Below are 23,787 nucleotides of genomic sequence, written 5' to 3' on the forward strand. Positions count from 1 at the left end.
GTTCGTCAGTAAAGGACAGGATTAGTGACATAGCGGATACAGGAATGTCGGTTCAAACACTTTATGCTGGTTCCTTCTAACATTCACAAAGAGACTTCAGCGAGATGATGACCGAGTTCTGGGGGCTAGATGAAGGTGCAATTCGCATGAGCAGTCCTCGGAACCCCAGAGTGGTTGTCATTGGACCGTTGTCTGAATGACTGTCAGTGTCGTCGTCGTCAATAGGACCCAAAAGGTATTCCATCTACTAATGCCAACTATTTCTAGTTGGTTTGTCAACAATGGGAGTGACAATATTATTAAAAATAGTTATATTTTTTTACAAAATGAATTAAAATATTTTTAACAAAATGAAATGAAAACATATTTTTCTAACATGAATGAACACAAATTTAAATACATTATTAAATTAAAAGAAGAATTAACCAAAAACAACAAATTTATTAATTCCACACCAACTCTCTCAAATCCCACACAAACGCACAATAATTGTAGTAAATATTGTAAAACAACAATTTCCTTCCATCCACACCACCCTATCCCCAGTCACGTGACCCCCGTTTTCGGCATCACTTCAGCCGTTAAGTTGGGTTTTGTTGACATTATTTTCTCCAGTTTATTCACATCAAGTAACTCTAGCTGACTCGGCAAAAATCGGCTCATAAAAAAAAATAAAAAATTCTTGCACCGATAACGGTTGGTATCAAGATGATCGAAGAATGCCCCGATTGGCGATTTACAAGCACCAGATTGTATCCGTAGTACCATAGGTGGCAACATCGTTTTAATATTAGAAACCGACTCACTACAACCCGTTCTATCATCCAATATTGTCTTCTATCCTGCGATAACGGACAGGTGCATGACGAAGTCGGTTGCCTGGGGCAAGAAGTGTCGGGATTTGACGCCGGCAATGGTGGAAATGGTTTATATTTGGGTGAGTTTTTGTGTGCCTTTTTTGTTATTTTTGGTTATTTTTTTTGTTATTTTTGAATACTTATCTACCTTTTTGATTTTCAATTTTCAATTTTCAATTTTCAATTTTGATTTTGATTTTGATTTTGGTTTTGATTTTCAATTTTCAATTTTTTCAATTTAATTTTTAATTTACTTTTATATCAAAAGTCATGCCGATATCGGAAGAGTTGATCTTTGTTGGAGTTTTCGGAAAGCCGGATTGAAATTTCGAGAGGATGGTATTTCAACGACTCCGACAAAAATGAACTACTTTGATTCTCGGTGACGTTTCTGTGGACCTAGTTACACGTATTTTTACCGCTGCTACACCGATATCGGGACAGGAGTAATTGGCTGGAGTGCAATGCAGATAATGGGTCCCGATAGCCGGGGGAGGACATGTGTACAGTAATGGGTTACACGAGTGATGTAATGGGACGACCGACAAGAGCAATGTAATGGGACGACAAGAGCAATGTAATGGGACGACAAGAGTAGTGGCACGACAAGATCGATGTCATGTGATGCCACACAAATGGAGTAATGGCATGACCTGTTTATTGTTGTTGGTGATGCATGGTTTTTGTCGTGCCATCCGACCAATCGGATCAGGTTATGAGTTAATATACTTGGCCGAAAGGTGAAGATATGGATTGTGTGATGGGGCCCACGGCCGACGTGTGGTGACCACCCGTGCTCTGTAACGGCCATCATTTCTGCTGTGGTGACCACCCAGGCTTGTTCACTGGTTCCTTCTCCTCACAAAATAAAGTTATGACTCTACCTACACCACCACCTTAAAAACAACTTCCTTTCCTCCTACCGCATCTTCTTCTCCCCACAACATGCTTGGAAAACGATTTGTGGGTCCCGTGCTGACCCCCAAGGGCGCTCGGCACTCGTCCATCAGTGCCCTGGCGTACAAGACGCTCCACCGAAACCGATCGCAGCCCAAGCTGCCCGTTATCGAGACTCCAGCATGGAACGCCAACACGGCGGTTTCTTCCATTCTGTACGAGACCCCGATGCCGTCCAAGGCGCCCATCAAGGCACACGTGTTCAACTGTCTGGTTCAGAACGAACCCGGTGTTCTGTCGCGAGTTGCCGGCACTCTGGCGTCTCGAGGCTTCAACATTGATTCGCTGGTAGTGTGCAACACGGAGGTTGCCGATCTGTCGCGAATGACCATTGTTCTGCGAGGCCAGGATGCCGTGATCGAGCAGGCGCGACGACAGATTGAGGATCTGGTGCCCGTGTGGGCAGTGCTGGACTACTCCAACGCCTCGATCATCAAGCGAGAGCTGCTGCTGGCCCGAGTGTCGATTCTGGGCCCCGAGTACTTCCAGGATCTGCTGACCCACCACGGCCACGAGTTTGAGGACGCCGTGCTGCAGAACGACTTCCACCCCAACAACATTGCCGCCTCCGAGGCTCTGCGACACAAGCACCAGTACCTGGACGCCGTGACCAAGCTGGCCCACCAGTTTGGCGGCAAGATTCTCGACATTTCTGAGCGAAACGTCATTGTCGAGCTCTCGGCCAAGCCCGAGCGAGTCTCCTCCTTCCTGCACCTTCTCAAGCCCTTTGGTATTCTTGAGGTGGCCCGATCCGGAATGATGGCCCTGCCCCGAACTCCTCTTGAGACCCCCGATGAGGAGGACATCAAGAAGGCCGAGGAGGTGGTTGACCAGACCTCTCTGCCTCCTGGTTAGACGGTGGTTGAGGACCCCAAAATTGAATAACGGATGTAGTAATATAGCATTAGCAGGAGTTGACGTGGTGCGAAATGTAGGGAGCAGTAGGAAGTTGTTGAGCCAGGCCGTGAAGACGAAAAGAGACACTTTGAGTGTCAAATATGAGTACTTTACCAGCACTCAGACTATTTGTACTTGTATTAGAGAAGAGGTGTTTTTTTAAAAAAATTGACTCGTTATTTTTAATGCCGTGTTTTTTATTTTTATTTTTATTTTTATTTTTATATTTATTTAGTTAATACTTTTCAAAAAGTTTGATTATGTTTTTTTTTTTTTCCCGTGTTTTATTTAGTTATTATTTATATTTTTATGATTTTATTAAAAATAAAGGACAAGAGTTCCAGCCAAGAAATTTCAGAAGAGAAAAACGAACATTTTGTAGATATCTCACCACTCGTCATTATATAGACCCCAATTGCCACTCCATCCCGCCTTCATAAGTTTCCCAGCTCCCAGGAACTCAGAAATCATATTATTTTATCAATTGAAGACTGAGCTTTCGGATTTTCGAAACTGCAAAAGGATTATACTGGTGGACTCTGACGACTATTCTGATTCAAATGACCCCAGAAATGTCTCATTTGAATTTCTTTTGAGCCACCTGGAAATATTTCAGAATTCACCTTCAACAAAAGTCTAAGTAATTGTTGTTGCTGTCGGTAGAACAGTAGCAGATATTCGGAGTATAGATAGAAATGAGATGAAAATGATATACTAAATCGGTTGTGAATATTGGCATCTCGACCTTTAAACATGTTTTGTAGCTCTGGCTCTCTCATACCGTCGTTGAGGGTGTTCTGTTGGAATCGAACAGAAGGATATTAACTATTTTCAAGTAGAATATTGAGAAAAGAAAAAAGAAAAAAATTAGAATGAAAATAAGAAGAATTAAACGATGTATAATTAAAATAAGTAGAATGAAAAAAAAGAAAAATAAATCTGATTCACTTGAAACTGGTTGTACAACTATTACAATGGTAAAATTGGAGTGTTGAAATCTTCAATATGGAGAGCCGATTAAAGGAAAATGATGGCGGTACATTTTATATTCGCACAAGCTGCTTAGTACCTATGTCATCTACCACATTCGGTATGGATTTTTTTACAATAGACCAACTTTTGAACATTTAGACCAACTCAACGGACTCTTCTCCTTCACTGGCCCTCTTATCGCCTCCCTTGGATCGTCTTTGGCACGTTATGGTCTCTGGAATGAGCTATCCACTAGCCCGGGTCTAGTATGGAATGAGCTATAGATGAAGTAAGCCGGGTGGCTTTCTTGTTGTGCTACTGTGCTTGTAGTGTTTGTTTTAGTTTTCTATTCTTTTTCTTTTTTCCTCCACAGGAATTCACCGGCGCTTCACAGTATGGTGCTGTTCCGGTCCCCGACTCGTAGATAGTTCAAATCAACTTAGGTCAGCCCATATACTGCGTCACATGACAATCACATGACCCAGCTCACTCGCAGGAGAGCTCACATGATCACAACAGGAGTCGTTAGTCTGCCTACGGTTGTAAGTCTAGCACTACTGTAGGTGAGAGTGGCAATATGTCCGTCAGATTGGAAGTAGAGCGTAGAGAAGGGTGATTGTACGGTAGGATTCCATTCACGTGACGCTACATTCACTCGGCGTCTGCTTGTACATGTATTACTCAGAGGACTGGTAATGCTGAGATAATCAACGTCAACAAGCCTCAATCAACAAGCAACAATCAACGTCATGGGATCTCACTGCATCTCACCCCGGCATTGGCTGATTTACGTCGCTAGTGTGCTTCTAATTATAGCTCGATTGGGTCATTTAATGGAGTCACTTCCGCTGCTACTGTAGCCACCAGTACTGTACGAGTAGTCGTTCGTGCCTATATATGAAAGCAAATCCAGAGAGCGGAGTCGAGGAAACGAGAAAATGAAGGAACTAGTCCATATCTCCACCAAATAGCCCGTCTCCAACAAGACCCCAGCTGTCCAACGCCCATCTTGTCTCATTCTGGATAAAGCCGAGAAAAGAAACAACCGGCAAAAGTAACAAGTCAGAAAAGAAATAAGCCGAAAAGCAACAAGCCAGAAAAGAAACAAGCCCAAAAGATACAACCCTCAACCACCCATCGTGCACCGGAGGCTAGTCCGTCTTTGGCTCCAGCTTTGGCTCGTCTTTGGTCCAGCTTTGGCTCGTCTGGCTCCAACCTTGGGTCCAACCTACAACTCCATAAACCTCCTCGGACCTGCAAAAAGCCCCACATGTTGGTTGAATTGAATTTGGCAATCGAGCGGCAGTATCGAGACCCAGCCAGTATCCACCTGTTGACTAGTTCACACTGTCGACTGTAGATCCTGCAACATATGACAACTAATTGCCCCACAATGGACCCAAATCTCTCCACCCACCGAAAAGCTGAAAAAAAAACCGACTTTTTCAAACCATCTTTGACTCCGCCAAATTGACACCTGCCAATCTGACACCTGAATCTTTCTAAACAGTTCGACCCCGCCAACAACCCCACCAACAATCGGTCGGTTGGACTGCAGAAATCTGCACCCGGCTGCACCAAAACTCTCGTTAAGATACTCCACTTTCCGTTTCGAGACGCACAAACCTTACATCATGCATACAGCATATAATCAGACATATTTCAGGCGAGATCATGGGGCTGAGTTTCGGTGCCCACACTGCAAGCCCTTGAAATGACGGGAAAACAGCCAATCAAAAAAAAAAAGGCAACAGAACCGCAGAGAACGGTCACGTGACATAACCACACCTTGCCGAATGGTACAGCTCACGTGTTTCCAAAATCTGTTTTCGCGACTGTTGCTCTGCACTTGGATTGTTCCACTTTTTTAATTTTTAATTCTTTTTCAAAAAAGAAAAAAAAGAAGAAAAAAAATTCTGCCAAGAAAAACCCTGCATCTCATGTATCCCAAACTATCACGCAATTGCCTTGGATCAGGTGGTGGATGTGCGATATTGTAGCAAGGGATTTGTGGAATGGCGCTTGGAATGGGACGACGGAGCACGTGACTACAGTACGACACACGTTTCGCGTACAGTATGTACTGCACCTGTCGCGTGTCATTTCCGCTGGCGTTTGGAGGGTTGCACGTCTTTGTCAGACTGCCAAAGGGGCTCATCTGGTGGAGAACACAGGTCAGGTATCCATAGTCAGTCTCGGCAATTCCTGGGCTACAAGTAGCAGGTGTCGTATTCGTGTCAGTAGATCCCCTTCATGGAGGGACAGGATACAAAGTGGAATGCACCGGAGGTTTTGAGTGGATGTGGTGGATTCCGGGAGTTGGATTTGATTCTAGCGGCGTTTGACTTGGATCTTCGGTGTTTGAACCAGTTGTACAGGGTCTGAATGAGTTCACTGACTGCTGACTCGGTTCCACATGGCCTCTCGTTTTACATCGATTCCACCAGGAACACCCGAAAGAATTTGCAACGCCCGAACCAACCCAGGACGACCATTTTGTATCCCGGACATCCGCCTCAATAACGGTTGTTGTGAGGGAGTTTAACAAGTAGTCGACTGTATCTACTGTTCACTGAGTCAGTTGAGTCTATGAGTCCCAGAGTAAATCAACGTTCACGATATCACCGGTTCCTGAGACATGTACAGGGATACACGGAGTTGGTGCTTCGTAGGAGTGTGCCCGGAGAGTAGAACAGCTCAATCCTCTACGCTGGCACCAGACGTACATTCAATGGTTCAGTTCAATGGTTCATGCGTTGTAGGACAGGTGGGGTTGTCCTCCTTCTACGCTCCCTAAAGTCAATCAAGTCATAATCATAAATACATACATCTGTCTATCGCCACTCCTGGTGCTGCTGCTGGGACTGCTGATGCTGCCACTGCGGCGATGGATAGCCCTCTTGGTAGTGGCCGCTGTTGTACTGCTGGTGGTACTGCTGTTGCTGGTGATGCTGCTGTTGCTGGTAGTACTGCTGCTGCTGTTGCTGGGGAGACACGTTGCCGTAGAAGCCCGGCCCAGGGTAGCCCCCGTACTGGTTCTGGTGGCCCGGGGACTGCTGCTGGGGCGGGGGGAAGCCCGTGCTGGACCGTCGTCGTCTCTCCTGGGGCGACTGGGGAGGACTCAGCTGAGAGGCAATCACAGGGCCCTGTTGAAGGTCGCAGCCAGCGTTGGCCAGCTTGTCGGCCAGTACATGGGCCGGTGACGCCTCCTGCATCCGCACAAACTCCATGTGCACGCTCTTGCCCTGCTGGCCCAGCTGGGTCAGCAGCTTGTCGAGCTGCTGCAGCAGGTCCAGATTTTCGACCTTTTCTCGGGCCTGGTTGGTCCAGCCGGCGCGCTTCCAGTTGTCAAGGTTTTCGTTGACGGTGGAAACCAGCCATTTGGAGTGGGTGCTGACCGAGTATGTGGTTGTGGGGGTGTTGTCCTGGAGGAGCAGGGTCACGAGGTGGGAAATGGCGGCGAGGTCTGCTCTTTGGGTCGTTTGGGCGCCGTCCAGACGCATAGACACATTGCGGGGGTCTTGGAGACCGAAAACAATGGCGTAGCCGGCCTTGGCGAACTTGGTGCCGTTGTTTCGGCAGAGGCCTTCACAGTAGATGGACATGTGTGAATGGGTGCAAAGTGCGAACGAAGTGGCTGTTCAGCTGTTGGTGGTACTGGTGCAACTGGAAGAACTGTATCAAACGCTTCTGAGTCGTAGTCGATTGATGACAAACTGCGGGTAGATAGTTCAGTGGCAAAGACTTGAGAAAGATGAAGTCTGTGGAGGTAGTCACTGAGGTAGTGAGTAGTGTTTTCTGGTGGTGAATGTCTGGGTAACGACTGTCTGGGTAATGACTGTCTGGGGCTGTTTGGGTCTGTGACTACTACAAGTAATGAGTAGTAATGTCTGTGCAAGTGTAACTGAATAATCGCAAGACCATCTGGCACCGGCCAGGGCTATATATAATAACGAACTGGGGCGATATTGGGGTTTCCGAATTGGATAAAGTTGGAGTAAGATAGAGTTTTGAGTTAGTCGCTAATTAGGTTTGGTAAACCTTAAGTGGGCAACAAGTCGGTTCGAGTCTGGGGCCAGGTGGAAAAACTCAGACTAGCACGAAAAGAACAACGGAATGTGGTTCGAGATGGTTTTCAATGGCTGTTCTGACGTTTCCAAAGGTGCTGAGAACGGCTGGATCAAGTTTCGAGTGGAAAAAACCGCCAAAATATGTCTGTTGGACGCCCCTTTCCTTCACCCTCCCCCCTCCAAACTGCACTGCCATGTTTCTTGTACGCTACAGTAGGACAACTCCAAGGATAGACAGAGAGGGACCGAGGTCTTGGAATCTCAGGAATGTCAACTGCCACGCCCTTGGCGTAGCAAGCGGATGATTTGGGTGGGTGCAACAACCAGTAGTCGTTTGATGACAAATTGGACCTCATTCAGCCTTTGGAAAGATGATACAACAACCCCAACGGTCTCCCTAGTCTCCCTAGTCTCCCCAGGTCTGCATCTCACTCATCACCTCCTTCATCCAAACACCCATTGCTCTTGCTCCTGCTCCATCTAGGAGGTGCCAAGACAAGCCGATAGAGCACACATGCACTATACCATGTGCGCCCGCCGTCAACATGTACATGGTCTGGCCATAGCCGAGTCAGAAGAGCCGAAAGCAGCCAGCCAACAAGTGTTTGGGACCCCCGTCGTCACTGCCACGTTTCATAAGACCGATTTTGGAAGCGAAAGATGGCGTTACGGCATGAGCACGTTCCAGCATGTCCCTACTTCCTTCTTCCCTTCCGTGTGGTACGTGGTACCGCAATACCGTTCCTGAAACCGGTTGTGTCACGAACTTTGCTGCAGCAGACCAAACCGCGTTTGCCAATCCGTCTTCCTCTCTTTCTGTTTCTTCTTCGCCTCTCTTTGTGCCTAGTGGGCCCTGTTGAGGCTGTGTAGATCGCCAACTACTTGTAAGAGAACCACGAGGCTGTGCACAAACAAACAGAAACGTATCCAGCGTGCGCTCGAAGCTCGGCTCGCCGCTCTATTTGCTCGTGCGATATTGGCACACCAGCTGAGACAAGACATGGCAGTATCAAACAAACCGCCACGGAGTTAAGAATGAAAAATTAATTTTCTTAAATTGCTTTTTTCAGGAATCGAACACCGGAGTTAGTGACTAAACCCGAGGGCATGGGGAGATATAGCTGGTGCAATTTTTTCTTCTTAGTAATCAATTAGTCAGCCCATTTTGTGCAACGACACATTGTGGTTGCGGATGGTGCTGACTAATCCCCACTTTTTTATCTCCCATCCACTTACTAAGCTGAAGTTGTGTGTTCAATTCCGGGTTGTGCTTACACGGAAATTGGGCAATTTGCCAGTTTGTCAAAATGCCACCCCGCTCAGCTTGGAACCTTCACGTGACTTTCACGTTCCCGTGACTCATACTTTTCAACTCACACTTTTCATAAACATAAAATGCTCGTATGTACCACTACAGTCTGCATAAACCTGCATGTGCAGTACATGCTGACATACTCGTTTTCTTCGGCCCAATCCGTCATTTGTTTACCAAACCACATCTGTTGACGCATACCAGCATGCGTTTACGAGAGTGCGTCTGCAGATACTTTTTGCCTAGTTCTGGCAAGTGAAGGTGATATCTGAGTAGATAGTATGTGGGTAACTACCTATGTACGTGAGTGGCTAATCACGTATCTGGCTAATCACGTATCTGGCTAATCACGTGGTTAGCTAATCATGTGGATAATCACGTGTGTGGCTAATCACGTGGATAATCATGTGGATAACCACGAGATCTTCAAAGTCACATGCCTGCAGGTTCAATCTCTCGATCATTGGATGATATCTGCGTCGGCAACGGGACCTACCTGCTTATACTGTACCTGCCTACAGTCGATACATTTACAGGGGAGAAGCGACATTACGAATGATTGCAGGTGGTACAATTTGGAGGTTCCGCCGCTCCCGGAAACAACAAGACCGGTATTGGGACTCGGTTACGGGACTCCATCACTAGTACAATCTTCTCTGTGATGGGAGACGATAGATACATGTTCATAGTGTTCAATGTCTTCAAGTGTCCAATGTCTTAAGTGTCCAATGTCTTAAGTGTCCCTTGAGCGGTGACTCAGGAGTCATATCACATTTGGAATTGAATGGGTAGCACACGGCCTCAGTAGACTCTGGATGGTCTCGATAATCTTGGAGACAACAGTGCAAGAGTCAATGGAGACCCAGAGAATTATCCATACTCACTACTCGCTCTGAACTGTTAAGAAGGTGATAATTGATTAAAACTATATAAATAAATGCAATTCCGTGTCTTCCTCCAAGACTTTCCTTTTGTAAAACACCCGTCAACTAGAATTAAATGAGCATCAGAGCAAAGGCAGCAACGGCAATGGCGCCGAAAGAAGCCTCAGTGACAACTCCAGTGTTGGCCTGGTGAGCGGTGGTGGAGGCAGTGGCCTGAGAAATTGTGGGGACGCCAGAAACAGAAGCAGAAGACTCGGCCTCAGTCTTGGTCTGAGTGGGGACAGGCTTGGAGGTGGTGGGAGCCACAGAGGTCACAGGAAGGACGGTCTTGGAAGCGGGCTTGGAAGCAGGCTTGGAGGTGGCCACGGTAGAGTTGGCCACGGGTTTGGGCACCTCAGTCTTCTTGCAGGCATCGTCCTTGCAGGAAGTGACGGTGGCGAACACGGTGGAGCTGGTTCGGTTGGCCGGCTTGGTCACGTGGGTGGTCACGGGAGTTGAGCTGTTGGTAGAAGAAGACACTGCGGAGGAGGTGTTCTTAGCAGGTCCAGGCACCAACACAGGGATGGAGAGGGTGGAAGAGGTAGTGGGAGCCGCAGAAGAGGCAGCAGAAGAGGCAGCAGATGTAGAAGGAGCGGGAATAGAAGAAGTAGGCTCGACAGAAGGGGTAGCCTGAACGGAAGAAGCCTCAGAAGAAGTCTTGGAAGAAGCCTCAGAAGGAGCCTCAGAAGGAGCCTGAGAAGAAGCCTCGGGAGAAGCCTGGGTGGAAGAAGCTTGCAGAGCTCCAGTGCTAGGCTTATCACCCTGGTCGGCAGAAACAAGATCAAACTTGGAGCCATCGGCAGGAGGAATCACGGCAGGTCGAACGGGATGAACCTCTCCGTTCTGTGCCTTGATGGACTGCCAGGTTCCGGATCGATCAGAATACTCGTAAGCATCACCGGTAGAGTAATCCTCGACGTTAACGGACTTGATGAGCATGGGGTAAGGACCGGTCTGGTAGTTGGTTTCTCCTCCGGCCCACTGGATGGTTCCGGGGTTGTTGGTGGGGTCTCCTCCAGCCCAGACGCCCATTCGGATGTTCATGGGTGACTGGGGGAAGCCATGCCAATCGTTGGAGAGCAGGGTTCGGACCACCTGGCCGTTGATGGTCCAGGTGATCTGTTCGGAGGTCCACTCAATGACGTAGGTGTGGAATTGGCCCGTGGGGTTGCCAATGCCATGGAACTGGCCTCGATCGTAGGTGTCTGTGTTTCCCTTGACAAAGAAGTTTGTCTGGACCTGGGTGTTGTCGCCTCCGAGCCACTCGAGGTCGATCTCATCGAGGTCGTCGCTCTGCAGCACAAAGGAGGACACGATGCCCACGCCGGGAGCTGCCTGGATCACGGCCTCGACACGGCCAAACATGAGATAAAAGTCAGACTGCAGCGTGGGGTTGTCGCCCTGGGTCTGGACCCGCAGAGACACTCCCTCGGGGGTGTATTCGACCCGGTCGGGCTTGAAGGTCACGTGCCAGTCGCCCTGTTCCTGGGTGAAGTCGAACATCTTGGCTCCGCCCAGCGCCGGGTCCGGCTTACACGTTTGTGTCAGCGGGTTGCAGGTGGAGTATGTCTGGCCCAGGGCGGTTGTGGCCAGCAGGAAGGTGGTCAGAGCCTTGAACATTGCTGTGTGGGTTTTGTAGGTGGTATGGGGGAAGTCGGGGGAGTTTATGGGTCCATTTTGGGGGGGGCCCGCGACCGGGTTATATAGACCCTAAGGTGGAGTGGCTGGTGGATGTGATAGAGTTGAATTTTGTGTTTTGTGGTCAAAGAAAAAAAAAAGGTTTATGCTGGTTGGGTGATGGTATGCATATTTGTGCATGAGGTGAAAAGTATAAAAATAATGATGTCATTGTAGATAAAATGGCAGCAATAGGGGCGGAAATGGGAGGCGCGGAGAAGCGGGTGGTGGCACCAGAAGGGGCTGAAGCGATGATGGAGAGCTATTTGCACTTGTCTGCGGTCCAAAAATAGACACGTTAGTTGGAAAGGGGCACAATGGAACTAAACCAGACGCTCAAAGGGGTAAATGGAATTGCAACTGAAAATGGAACTGAAATGGAGAAACGGCTGCCGGGACTATATTGGTAGGAGGCAAAAACAGATGGATTTGGTGAGTGCGAGTAGAAAGAGGTGTTGTGCGGATAAATAAAAAATTATTAATATTAAGTAAGTGCAATTGGTTATTATTCAACATTTTTGTTTTGTTTTTGTTTTGTTTTGTTTTGTTTTTTCTTCCAGAAATAGCATACCGAGCTCCACCCCAACTACTGTAGACTGAAACGACGACTATAGTGCCCATACACGCTCGTACACCACTCACAAATCAAGCTCACTAGCTCGGTGGTATTATAAGTCCGGCATAGATCAGCTACTTGTCGACCACCTGCCGTTTGCTGCACTTTTGATTTCATTTGGCCGTATAGAAGAAGTTGTCTATGAATCTATGCCATAGAGTAGCTGCCAGTGCCACCTGAGCACACCAACCTCTCACCTCAACCTCCAAACCTGGCGTATTCCAAACTTTGGCCATTCTCGAAATAGCCCCGTTCTCGAAATAGAACTCCAGGCTTTGCACTAATATTCTTAGCGTTACACAGGGGTATTGAGCGTGATGGGTGGTGAATTGGTGGTTGATTGGTTGATTGGGGGTGTCCATGCGACCATTGTTCAGTCGATTAATTCCATATTTCAAATCGACTATTTATCCGAATATTGCCACTGCCCACTCCCCAACCCGTCGCTAGATCGCCGTTTCCCGTCATACCCCAGATAGTATATGCGAGGCAGACTTTGACGCTTGGACGCTCTTGTTTTAATTTATTTCTTTTTTGAATTTCTTTTTTGAATTTCTGTTCCTAAAATAACATTTCCAACCGCCTTCCTATTCGGGTAAAACATCGCCAGTTTTCGGAGACACTGGAGAACACAGCAGACAGCCAGAATGCCCAGAGGGGGCCGGAATCGGCCATTCCCCTGGACCAGATCACGTGTGGTGGGTCACGTGACTCAAATTGAACCAATATCCGTCCAAGGGTGTTTTTGGGTGGTTTTTATCCAGTAAATCCCTCATTATAAACTGCCACTAACTGCCACTAGTGGCTGTACGCGCTATAGCCAGCACCCCAAAGGCTAAAATGCAGGGCTATTCAGATGCTCCTATTTAATACAGATGCCAAGAGGTATTTCAGGCGCCACTTGGGTTCGGGGCTCCTTATTTGCGCATTTCTGGCTCGATTTGGCGCCGCATTTCCTGTGCCATTTTTGCGCAGATTGGGTTTGGGCTGGTAGGCAGAGAAAAAGAAAGAGAAATAATACAAAAGAGAAAAAGAAAAGAAATAATACAAAAGAAAAATCCAAAGAAAGAAAGAAATAATGCAAAGAAAGAAAGATAACAAACGCGGGCTGGCTAGATAACCTCGTTTTAAGACCACCAGGACCGTTTGAGACGTGAGATGTCAAAACCATATCGCGTAGATAGAGCGATGGAGACAGGTGCACAGCCGCCGTATCTACAGAGGCCATAGTTGATGTGAGCTAAGATGGATGCTGAAAAATAGTTCCGCATTTGTACATTTGTCACTCTTTCACAATACAATTGCATGATAATTGCACGATACACTGTAGATGCATAATTGGGGGTAGTATAAGGGCAATTGGGGTTGAAGATGGTATACTATACAGAACCGTGAAGAGATATGCTATACAGAACCGTCAAGAGATATACTATACAGAACCGTCAAGAGATGCTATACAGAACCGGTGCGAGTGTCTGTGGAGATGGAAATTCACGTGATTTGGAACCGGACTGAAAATGCCCTTTATTCCCGCTCTTGGTGCTCACTCTCGCCACTCCACCCCCCCTGAGTTTCCTGCGGCTCGGATATTGAATTTTAATTGTTCTATTTTTAGGAGTGAGTGTGACTGTCGATGACTGGTCGAGATCTGTGGTCGATAGGTAGGATCTGTGATCAATGTTACGGCGATTCTACTGCTCTTTCAAGGATCACTGCTCTTTCAAGGATCACTGCTCTTTCAAGGGCCAAATGACGACTTGGGGAGGAGAAACTAAAGAATGAAAAATAGATTATATGGTGAAAATGATTATACGTGAAAAAATGATTAATACGTGAAAATGATTATACCGTGAAAAATGAATTATACGTGAAAAATGATTATACGTGAAAAATGATTTATACGGTGGGAAAAATGATTATTACGGTGGAGATGTCTTTGACAAGGTGATCTAGACAAGTACAGTACAATTGACTGTTTTCTAACATATCATCAGTCTGAATTGCACCTGAATGGGACATGGGGGACCAGCCCGAATTCCATGTAAAACCACCGTGTCTCCTTCCTTCAGAATGCTGGTTAATAGATACAAGCTCAGAGAGTTGGAGAGTTGAGACTTCAACTCGAGAGCTGAGAGTTATGGGAGTTGAGAGTTGAGAGTTAAAAGGGTGAGAGTCACTCTCGTAGTTGTACTCGTCTCTCTAGTCACACTTGTCTCTCTAGTCACGCTTGTCTCTCTAGTCACACTTGTCTCTCTGGTTACACTCGTTCTACTCCCCCTATTCGTCCCACTCCCCTACTCGTCGTATTCCAGAGATCTCTGTCTCGTCACCTGTGCTATCGTAGAAATGACGGTCTGCACTCTTCCCCCTGTCTCCTACTCTCCCGTACTCTTCCTCTCCTGTCTCCTACTCTCCTTTGCTGCGGATCTCGTGAGAATGTATGCTCGGATGCAGTGTCCGAGTGAATGTTGGGCTTGGGTCGGCCAGACTTGTTTGCTTTTGGATGTTGCTTTTGGACAGCAGACAGGAGAGAGGTTGTTGCGTCCTGAGCATCGATGAGTTCATCCAGGGACAGGTAAGCGGGGGCAGGTCAGCCAGGTATAGGGTCAGCCATGGACAGGTAAGCCAGGGCAGGTCAGCCAGGTATAGGGTCAACCATGGACAGGGTCATTGACCATTCAAAATGCTCCAGACTCTTGACAAAGTCCCTCTAGGAAGATTGCTCTTGATGAAGACGTGCTGAGACGCTCAGAGTGAGACTCTCAGTGAGACTCTCAGTGAGACGAAGACAGCCTCAAGAAAGAAGTCGCAGAGATGTTCAGAGTCGCGATACGGTCACAGAAATGTCCTGAATACGTGAATACGTCAATATGAATTCGTGAATACGTGAATACGACAATACGTGAATACGACAATACGTTCTGAATACCACTCAGAACAGCCTCTCTGCCACAGGGCTAGTCTGAGTGTCTATGTGCGGACTCTCATAGTAGCTCTCTTGTCCTACTCGATGATTGGATGGAGAAGACTTGGATGAAGGTGACTCAAGCCTGACACTGTTTATTCTGGTGTTCTGGTGGTTCTACTCGAGCTCTATCGACTCCGACTACAGTCAAAGATTGGCTGAAGGAAGGACTACAGGGATATATCTGGCCATCAAGAGCCATAGAAACAGTCAAACATCATATATAATCATAGAAACAGTCAAAGATGTTATACAACTGCTTTTACATTTCTTTTATCTTCACTGTCGCTACTGGTGCTATAAAACACCGCATCAAATGCAGCAATGGCCGGTCTGAGGGTGCTTGTCTTCCTACAGTCTCCGAAAGTCCATGATAGAGACATTTTGCCTGAGATTGACCTCGTATAGAGATCTTCAAGTGGTTTGTACTGCTTCAAGCTCTGTTGTGGGTTGTTTTTTTCCCTTTCCCTCCTTCCCCCTTCTTTAGTTAAGTCTTAGTTGGAAAAATGTTGTGCTGGGGGTCCCTATTTGATGGTACAAAAGAGATGGTATTATAAGAAGTATGGAACGTAATACATGGGACCCAGTTTGATGACTAATATAACCAAATAAATGCCTGTTGTCATACAAGTTTTGAATACTTGGGTGGTTTTTGAATTCCATTCTTCAGTGCATTTAGTGGAGATATACTTAATAAAGATCAACTTTTGTTAAGACATTACTTAAAAAAAAACGTTGAGAGGGTCCGGGGGGCTGTTTGGGGGATTGCAAAGTCGTAAATACACGTAAATCCGCGCTTTGACACGGTTGATTTAGTATTGCTGGTTATTTATTTCACAACTCCTCATATCACACAAGAAGTTACTACCGCATAGACCTCTTTGCTGGAACCTGTCAGCGAAGACCATTCAATTGGCGGCCTAGTCAACTGCGAGGGACTAGGCAAGGTTGAGAGAATCGGGAAGATGGTGGAAACTCCATGTACACTCCAAGTACATACTGAACTGTACAGTACTATACTTTTAGACATGAACTGACTCCAGGCTGGTTGATCAAAGACAGTTTCGCAGATTCACACAATCCCACAAACAATACTTCATCCTCAACTGGTTTACACCGGACTCTTATTCAGTTGGGGGACGAACCAATTCCACTCAACACTTTTGGCAGTTGACAGATCGTGACAGAAAGAGAAAAGGCAGACCTGATGGGGGAGAAAAGAGCACATTGCTTTTCCAGTCTGAAGATCGATCACGGTTACAACGGGCGGCTTTGGACCCAGAAGGTTCCACAAACGTTTACTCAGACTTGCCTTGTAGGTGGCGGTGCTGTCTGCGGCGACCCGTAGCCCCAGTAGTGCCGGGAGCCTGCTGCGAACAGCGACTTGAGCGACGAGACGGCAGTCATGGATAGCGACTCAAGCACTCGCTCCAGCAAACGTCCTGGTACACGGTCGAGATCCGGAGCATCACAACAATACGCCAACCATCTGCCTGGAATATCCAACAAGGCAGCCGAGTGTGGGAACGGAGGTAGAATTCTGGATTCGCGCTGCTTCTGCGCCGCCGCAGGCTGATTCGGTGTTGTTTGTACCTTTGCAGTGCCGGTGATTTCGGTCAGTTCGAAACTTGGTCGCCACTTGTACACCAAAAACTCGCCTGTAGGAGCCGTCAAATCTAGATAACCGACAACTTGTTTGACTGTATAGCTATCTGGCGTTTTGACAGGGCCTTCCATTGTGTGTACTAGACTCAGGGTCTTTGTGTCGTAGACTTGGTCTTTTTTGGACGAACAAAGTCCACATCCAGAGCTACAACCAACACTCAGGATTCTGTCTGAACTTGGAGGCTGCTGTGTCTACAGGAAACTTGTGTCTCTATGGCCGAATCGAGGCACGAGCTTGGACTGCTGTGGGATGGAGCTGGAGTGGGAGCTGGATTGTTGAAGGAACCGGAAGAGGCCGTCAGCACGATGATCAAGATAATGCCCACACTTCACAGGAGATAAGCGTCGTCGGGTTGTGCAGAGATGGTAACAGTTCAGGCGCACGTCTCTTTGACGTTTCTGTCGTAGTCGTTAGAAACACTTGGGCTTTCACAGCCTTCAGCAATGTTTTCGTCGCACAATGTTTTCATCGCACAATGTGAGTAAAAGCCATTATTGCACAGTTGCAAAGCACCGACTCATTATCACAGCTGGTACAGAATACCACATACTGGTGATAAGAGCTTGAGGGTCTGAGTAGAATTCTGTATTCCATTTGCTCCTCAGGATCGACTCCAAGTGCAGTATAGTACACGAGGCTTGGAGATTCAGAGACAGAGACTCAGGGACAGAGGCTCAGGGACAGGGGCTCAGGGAAAACTCAACAGATGAGAATGCTAGACACAATGGGTTCCTCCCTGGTCTTCAAAACCATTGCAACAATGCTGTAGCCGCCTTGAGTTGGGCTTCATCCGTCTTCCAAGATGCGTGCCAGGTAGAACATGCGTCGGGGCCCTGTTCCGGAATAAAAGCAGTTATCACTTGGTTTAATCAGGTGGCCAGTCATGAATGGTTTGAAAGCAAGTGTTTTCTGGAGAATGACTATTCCACGTTGTCTGTTTCGGGTCTGTGGCAGTCGTCTGTGAGATGACCGTCACCCAGTTAGGAAGGCGGGTCCACCTCATCAAAACCTCAACAAAAGTAAGCAAATAAATCCAGCATATCCCAGTGAGTAGTGGTGTATAAATAAAATTAAATTAAATAAAGAAAATTTAAAAGAATAAAAATAAAAATAAAATAAAATAAAATAAAATAAAACAAAACGAAAATGCCGCCCCCTTAACAACCAATAAATACCGCGGTTTTCCGGAATTGGATTCCACAACACGTACCATGCTGGTGCCTGCATCTCGCCTCCCCCTCAGTGCCTTGTACTAAGAGATTTTATTATTATTGATTAATTTAATTAATTTAATTAATTTAATAAAGATAGGGTTTTTATTGTTTTTTTCAATAAAATACCTAAACAGGTTTTTACCATCTTTTATATATTTATATATTACATTCATCTATATTCCTCTATATTCATTCATTTTTATTCATTCTTCCTTTTTATTTATTCAGTTATATTCATTGTTTTATTATTTTTTATTCTTTATATCATGACGTACCCCACATGCGCTTATAACCGAGTCCCAACTTAAGCCAGTTTTAGTGAATGTCTAATTACTCCACCTCAGCAACTTCGAGTCCAGACATTGCTCTAGCAGAAGCAAAAGACACGCAGTCGAAAAATAGACACCACCATCGTCTCCGCCTCGTCGCCGCCATCACTCCAATATGTCCAGCGCCCCATTTCGAGCCCTCTTCCGATCCAGGCCGGTCCTTCCCACTACCCTAACCCCGCGCACTGAGTCACTTTGCCAGCACCGAGCCACCGCATATCTCAGGTACAAGTATTATAAACCCTTCCATCTCCGACCTCTCTCCTACACCCGTCAAATCAACATGTCTGCCGTTCCCTTCAACACCGACAAGGCCCCCAAGCCCGTGGCCGCTTATTCCCAGGCCGTCAAGGCTGGAGGTGAGTACATACGAGGGCGAGTACAATTACGAGTGCAAAGCACGAGTGTTGTTCGATGCCATTGCACAGACTGGTTCAGTGAGACGCAATGCAGCCCAGAGACTGCGTGACGTCTTTGTGATAGTCATTGCTAGGCCATGTTCATGTTCATGCCATTGCCGCAGACAGGCTCAGAGTGACACAATGGACTCCAGGGACTGTGTGACGTCTTTGTGATAGTCAGCACAGTTGCTGCCGCGCGACGCCACCCAATTGTCTCGTCCATGTGGATCGGTCAATTGAGTGATATCGTAATCGCTATTGATGATGCCTGCATGGTGTGACATTGATGCAGACGTCGGCAGATGACACTTGCGCATTGAGACTTCGGGGGTGATTCGATTTGGCTGGATGTGACTCGATTGAGCTAGGCGTGACTCGATTGGACTGGGCGTGACTCGATTGATCTTTCCGATCCTGTCGCTGCAAGTTGTCATTGCTTGTCATTGCCCTGGACAGAGGATAACCTTCCCTTCCTAGAATGGCGTCATGTCTTTAGGTTCCCGTGGTCTACTACGAGCTTCATTGTAGACGTTGCTCCCGTGTTCTCAATCAACATCGTGTCCCTCTGTCTTGTGTCGTGGACACGACTGTCGCATTGGTCTTCATGGATTGATTGTCATCGCTTGCGACAGCTATTTGTATCGCAGATTTGTGAAGGTTTTATGTTGCAATCAGTTTCTTCCAATCCGCGGTTGTCCGTTCGATACCTGTGGCTTGATGTGACTATATGCCAGGTTGTCTGCTCGAGAACTGCGGCCTCTCACTACCCACTCTCATTACCATACTAACCTAGGCTTCCTCTATGTCTCCGGACAGGTCCCCCTCAAGCCCGATGGATCCAAGCACGAGGGCTCTCTGCAGGAGCAGACCGTCCAGGTGCTGGAGAACCTCAAGAACATCATTGTCGAGGCCGGCTCCTCCTGGGACAAGATTGTCAAGGTGACAATCTACGTGACCGACATGGGCAAGTTTGGCGAGATCAATGAGGTCTACGCAAAGTACTTTGATCAGCACCGGGCTGCCCGAACCACCATTGGTGTTGCCGCCCTTCCTCTTGGCTTCCAGGTCGAGATGGACGCCGTTGTTCTCGAGTGAGATGAACCTCTGGCCACCAAGGCCATGCTGTAAGCGTCTTATTATTAACAACGAGTGGAGTACAAGACAACGCGGTACATCTTGTAGAGTTGATACAATACAATAGTAACATTATCTATAAATAAATTGTCATAGTGTGCGTGTATCGTCACACACTGCTATGATAGTATCCGTTGAAATCCAGACGCGTGGTCAGAAATTGCACATCTTCGTCTCTCACCGTTCGCAGCACTCTCAGCAGTGAAACCACCCCCTGCTCGAACCCTCTCTGAACCAGAGCAATCTGTTCAGACAGTGTCTCCAATCTGTCGTCGTAATCGCCGTCGGCACCGGTCAGAATCTGGTACTGGATCTCAAACACCCCGTCCACAAGTCCCGACATTTTGATGGCGTGTTTGAGCAGCGAATGGAGATCGGCCACCAGATTGTCGGTGTGTAGCAGACCCTTGGACATAATGTCTTGTAGAAACTGCTGGTGGAGGTTCTGCAGTTCGTCGACCGTCACCTGGGTCACCAGCTTGTGTTGTAGCTTGGTCCAGCTCGTCTCAATCACCTCGAAAATGATGTAGTATTGCAGCTCGTTGATGAAGTGGATCATTTGGGCCATGGCTAACCGCAGCGAAGGCCAGATTGTCGACAGCGAGTTCTGCGGGTTGGCAAAGGACTGGATTCGCATGCGTCTCCAGCCATTGTTGAGCGCATGCGAAACGCGTTTGATTCGCCACAAAAAGTTGAAGATTCGAAGATAGGACTTCTTCTCCATGGACCCCATCAGAATCCCCTCCAGCGGCGGCTGTAGGTGGTACTCGAGAGTGAACACGTCCCATCCAAGAGCTCCATGTCCCAGCTCGAGGATTCTGGCGTCCAGGTTTCGCAGAACCCATTCCTTGTCAAACCGCGCGTTGCTTTCGCGAATCGACGCCTCCAGAGCAGATGTGAGGTCGTGTCTGAACAACGTGTTGCTTGGACGCGCCAGAGTAGGGCTAATGTTGTCCAGCAATGTCTGGAAGAAGTCTCCCTGGCCAATCAGAAGATAGCTCTTGATGCCCTGGAGATGATCGTCCAGATGGAACTTGTCGCGAAGCACAGTGTTGAGGTAACTCACCACCTCCTGATAAATGGAGTCCACGAGCTTTTTGAGCGACCCACAGACGCGTAGATCGGTGATTTCTTCGGCCGTCAGCTCGACTTTGCGTCTCTCGACCCAGTTGGCTAAGCCGCAGTCCACTCGCACAAAATAGAGCGACTTTCCGGTCGCGAAAATCTGTTTGGCAACTTTTTCCGGTATGTACTCGGGAATGTTGGACTTGTCGAACGTGAACAGCCCGCTCCTGTCGCCTCCTTTACCCTGTCTGATGAGCTCCTGGTACTCAGCGTCGGATTCGGACGTTCTGAACGTGACAAAGAAGTCGCCATAGGGATCGTTCAACACTCCATGGCTCAGCCATTGCCGAAGAATACCGTTCCAAGAGGCCGAAATGAGAATGAGGATTCGGGAGGCGAACTTGGACACGGTTTCCTCACCGTCAAACGTCAATTTGTACACCACGCTCAAAATTTGGCCACCCAATAGCCCCGAACAGTCGCGAAGTAGACCAAACAAAACACGTAGCGCCAAAGTGGCCTCTTTCAGCAAAAGAACACACCTACGGAGAGTCACATCGCCCTTGTTGCGAATCTCAGATTCCAACACAGAAACAACCCCCAAATAGTTGCGTAACTCCTGCTCAACCACCCCCTTCAGAGCTTGAGCCGTCAGACCAGATGTAGGAGTATCTAGGTACTCTCTAATCTGTCTATACAACAGCGCTGGTTCCAGCGCCTCACTCACCAGACTCACGAGCTGAATCGGCATGTTTTTGTCCATCTCAATGCCCTCGGCAGTCCACTCGTATGATTTCGTATGCAGTCCCTGGATGATGTAGGGCACGTCCAGTAGTAGAGGAGTCGACCACGGATCTTGGAGTGGATCCATGGTCGTCGAAGTGTTGTCACGTGACATTTTCGCCGCCTGCTGCTGTTGCTGTTGCTGTTGCTGTTGATTTTGTGTCTTCTTGTGATCTCCATTGATCTCCCCCAGCACCTCCTCCAACACACTCAATCCGCCGCCTTGCAGTCTGTCTTTGAGTCTTTCCAGTGGATCTACCAGCGCCGGGCCGTTTCCAAACTGTTCCAGCAGCACGGAGATCACGTTCAGAAAGTTGTTGACACCTGGCAGGTACTCAGGCGCCGCTCTCTGGACCCTGAGCAGCACCTCGTCGTACTCGGGGCCGTTGGTGTGGCCCGCCCAGACCATGTCGTGCACGTGATTCAGAATCTCGTCGTAGTCCGCCAGCGACAAAACCGGGTCCCGCGGCAGGATTTCGTTCAGCAGCCAGTCCAGCGCGTCTCGATGGTCCATTGTCGCAGCAGTTGTGAATGAAAGGTGCTGAGAGTGATGTTAGAGTGGTGATAGAGTTTGGGGAGATTTTGGGGAGTGTTGAGAACGGCGGGAAAAGTGGATAAAAACGATGGTGATAGTAGACGACGGATTGTCTCAATGGAGAGAACATGATCCTTGTTTTCAGAAATAAAATCCGACCTGTGTTCGAACAGATAATTGACAATATGTGTTGTTAAGAAACCCAACTAAGTTACTTGGTGATGTGAACTAAATCTTCAGCGGTGGAGAAGACGCGTTGAAACGAGAAAAATACGCGTTTTTTGGAGCAGAAACACAAGAAGAGAGTCGAATAATACTATCCTTCTCATTTTTTCTTGTATAAATAGGTCTCATTTCGCATTTTGAAACTTTTCACGGCCACCTTACTTCGCGACATACATAACATTGATCATAACTAGATGGATATTGGTATTACTGAAATCGTCACTACATCATTAAGACCGTCTCAATCTGGTGGTCATTCTGGTACCACTTTTGAATCTCTAGCTTCATTTTTGCGTGATTCAGTTGAGACTTTGGCAGATCGGAGGTGGTTGGAATACAGACACTTGTATAAGTACTTGTACACGTACAAGGAACCGTTCCTGTCAAAAGAATCTCTTTTTTTCCTCGTTGTCAGCTCCTTATTCTCTATTTCTTTCTGCTTTTTCCCTCTTTTTTGTTCTTTTACTGCTCTTCTCTACCACCCCGATATGTCCAGTCCATTCTGGTACTATAAGGAAGAAAAGAATGTCTACAACCTCACAAAACGACCAAGAAGAAAAGAAACCGGCCCATTTCCTGATTTCTGTTACGTGACACACTTCAATTGGATATATTTTGCCGTTTATCTAGACTGTTCTACGACAGTCGAGTATTCTAGAGTATACTGACACCAAATCAACCCCTCCAGCTGTTCTGCAAGCACAAGTACAGACTCAATGTCCATTAATAAGTACTCTTGTGATCTGCTCTTGCTTAGTTAACTCATGATTTCCCCAATTGAGCCCCCAGATCTGTGACGACCTTGAACATGTCGCAAAAGCCGTTGCTCACCACTAAGGAAGCGGATTTGAAGAGGCTGGCGACACTCCAGCTGCCGTCTCCCATCTTCCTCTTGCACCATCTTCACCTCGCCCCATATCTGGACGGCTGCCTCCTTCTTCAAGGCCCGCAGCATTTCCAGGCCGCCATGCCAATGTCGGACACGAACAACATCTGGTCTGAAGACGGGGAAGAGGGTTCAATCCGATTCGCACACTCCAGACTGTCGAGGTTCAGCAACAGGCCCCCAAAAACCCGCCGCAGCTGCACAAAGTCCTCTCCTGGTCGTCTTTGTACATTTTCTCGTCGCCAGGCCAAATGGGCTCTTCTTCGAACGACAACCGATGTCCGTACGAGTTTGGGGAGGAGG

General features: G+C 47.5%; 11 protein-coding genes across 11 annotated transcripts; 4 read left to right on the forward strand and 7 right to left on the reverse strand.

The window, feature by feature from the left end:
• Window positions 1–1,802: 1,802 nt before the first annotated feature.
• On the forward strand, window positions 1,803–2,669 carry YALI1_C13355g (uncharacterized protein; the record flags this gene model as incomplete). Its single annotated transcript, XM_501650.3, has 1 exon — window positions 1,803–2,669. The coding sequence occupies one exon, from the start codon at window positions 1,803–1,805 to the stop codon at window positions 2,667–2,669; it is 867 nt and encodes a 288-aa protein (XP_501650.1).
• Window positions 2,670–4,745: 2,076 nt separating this feature from the next.
• On the reverse strand, window positions 4,746–5,342 carry YALI1_C13389g (uncharacterized protein; the record flags this gene model as incomplete). The annotated part of the gene is made up of 2 exons (XM_068282264.1): window positions 4,746–5,280; window positions 5,326–5,342. 2 exons carry the CDS (start codon window positions 5,340–5,342, stop codon window positions 4,746–4,748), a joined length of 552 nt encoding a protein of 183 aa, XP_068138365.1.
• Window positions 5,343–5,920: 578 nt separating this feature from the next.
• On the reverse strand, window positions 5,921–6,194 carry YALI1_C13397g (uncharacterized protein; the record flags this gene model as incomplete). Its single annotated transcript, XM_068282265.1, has 2 exons — window positions 5,921–6,035; window positions 6,079–6,194. The coding sequence occupies 2 exons, from the start codon at window positions 6,192–6,194 to the stop codon at window positions 5,921–5,923; spliced, it is 231 nt and encodes a 76-aa protein (XP_068138366.1).
• Window positions 6,195–6,517: 323 nt separating this feature from the next.
• Window positions 6,518–7,288, reverse strand: YALI1_C13410g (uncharacterized protein; the record flags this gene model as incomplete). The annotated part of the gene is made up of 1 exon (XM_501651.3): window positions 6,518–7,288. One exon carries the CDS (start codon window positions 7,286–7,288, stop codon window positions 6,518–6,520), a length of 771 nt encoding a protein of 256 aa, XP_501651.1.
• Window positions 7,289–10,060: 2,772 nt separating this feature from the next.
• On the reverse strand, window positions 10,061–11,608 carry YALI1_C13453g (uncharacterized protein; the record flags this gene model as incomplete). Its single annotated transcript, XM_501652.3, has 1 exon — window positions 10,061–11,608. The coding sequence occupies one exon, from the start codon at window positions 11,606–11,608 to the stop codon at window positions 10,061–10,063; it is 1,548 nt and encodes a 515-aa protein (XP_501652.3).
• A 4,482-nt stretch (window positions 11,609–16,090) lies between these two features.
• YALI1_C13500g (uncharacterized protein) lies at window positions 16,091–16,474 on the reverse strand (the record flags this gene model as incomplete). Its single annotated transcript, XM_068282266.1, has 2 exons — window positions 16,091–16,290; window positions 16,369–16,474. The coding sequence occupies 2 exons, from the start codon at window positions 16,472–16,474 to the stop codon at window positions 16,091–16,093; spliced, it is 306 nt and encodes a 101-aa protein (XP_068138367.1).
• Window positions 16,475–16,548: 74 nt separating this feature from the next.
• Window positions 16,549–16,983, reverse strand: YALI1_C13506g (uncharacterized protein; the record flags this gene model as incomplete). The annotated part of the gene is made up of 1 exon (XM_066094213.2): window positions 16,549–16,983. One exon carries the CDS (start codon window positions 16,981–16,983, stop codon window positions 16,549–16,551), a length of 435 nt encoding a protein of 144 aa, XP_065950285.2.
• A 388-nt stretch (window positions 16,984–17,371) lies between these two features.
• On the forward strand, window positions 17,372–17,881 carry YALI1_C13510g (uncharacterized protein; the record flags this gene model as incomplete). Its single annotated transcript, XM_068282267.1, has 2 exons — window positions 17,372–17,464; window positions 17,531–17,881. 2 exons carry the CDS (start codon window positions 17,372–17,374, stop codon window positions 17,879–17,881), a joined length of 444 nt encoding a protein of 147 aa, XP_068138368.1.
• A 689-nt stretch (window positions 17,882–18,570) lies between these two features.
• On the forward strand, window positions 18,571–19,951 carry YALI1_C13522g (uncharacterized protein; the record flags this gene model as incomplete). Its single annotated transcript, XM_501653.4, has 2 exons — window positions 18,571–18,814; window positions 19,650–19,951. The coding sequence occupies 2 exons, from the start codon at window positions 18,571–18,573 to the stop codon at window positions 19,949–19,951; spliced, it is 546 nt and encodes a 181-aa protein (XP_501653.4).
• Window positions 19,952–20,099: 148 nt separating this feature from the next.
• Window positions 20,100–22,352, reverse strand: YALI1_C13560g (uncharacterized protein; the record flags this gene model as incomplete). Its single annotated transcript, XM_501654.3, has 1 exon — window positions 20,100–22,352. The coding sequence occupies one exon, from the start codon at window positions 22,350–22,352 to the stop codon at window positions 20,100–20,102; it is 2,253 nt and encodes a 750-aa protein (XP_501654.3).
• A 440-nt stretch (window positions 22,353–22,792) lies between these two features.
• On the forward strand, window positions 22,793–23,266 carry YALI1_C13565g (uncharacterized protein; the record flags this gene model as incomplete). Its single annotated transcript, XM_068282268.1, has 1 exon — window positions 22,793–23,266. One exon carries the CDS (start codon window positions 22,793–22,795, stop codon window positions 23,264–23,266), a length of 474 nt encoding a protein of 157 aa, XP_068138369.1.
• Window positions 23,267–23,787: the final 521 nt, after the last annotated feature.

The sequence above is a fragment of the Yarrowia lipolytica genome, chromosome 1C (genome assembly GCF_001761485.1).
Source record: "Yarrowia lipolytica chromosome 1C, complete sequence".
Taxonomy (NCBI): domain Eukaryota; kingdom Fungi; phylum Ascomycota; class Dipodascomycetes; order Dipodascales; genus Yarrowia; species Yarrowia lipolytica.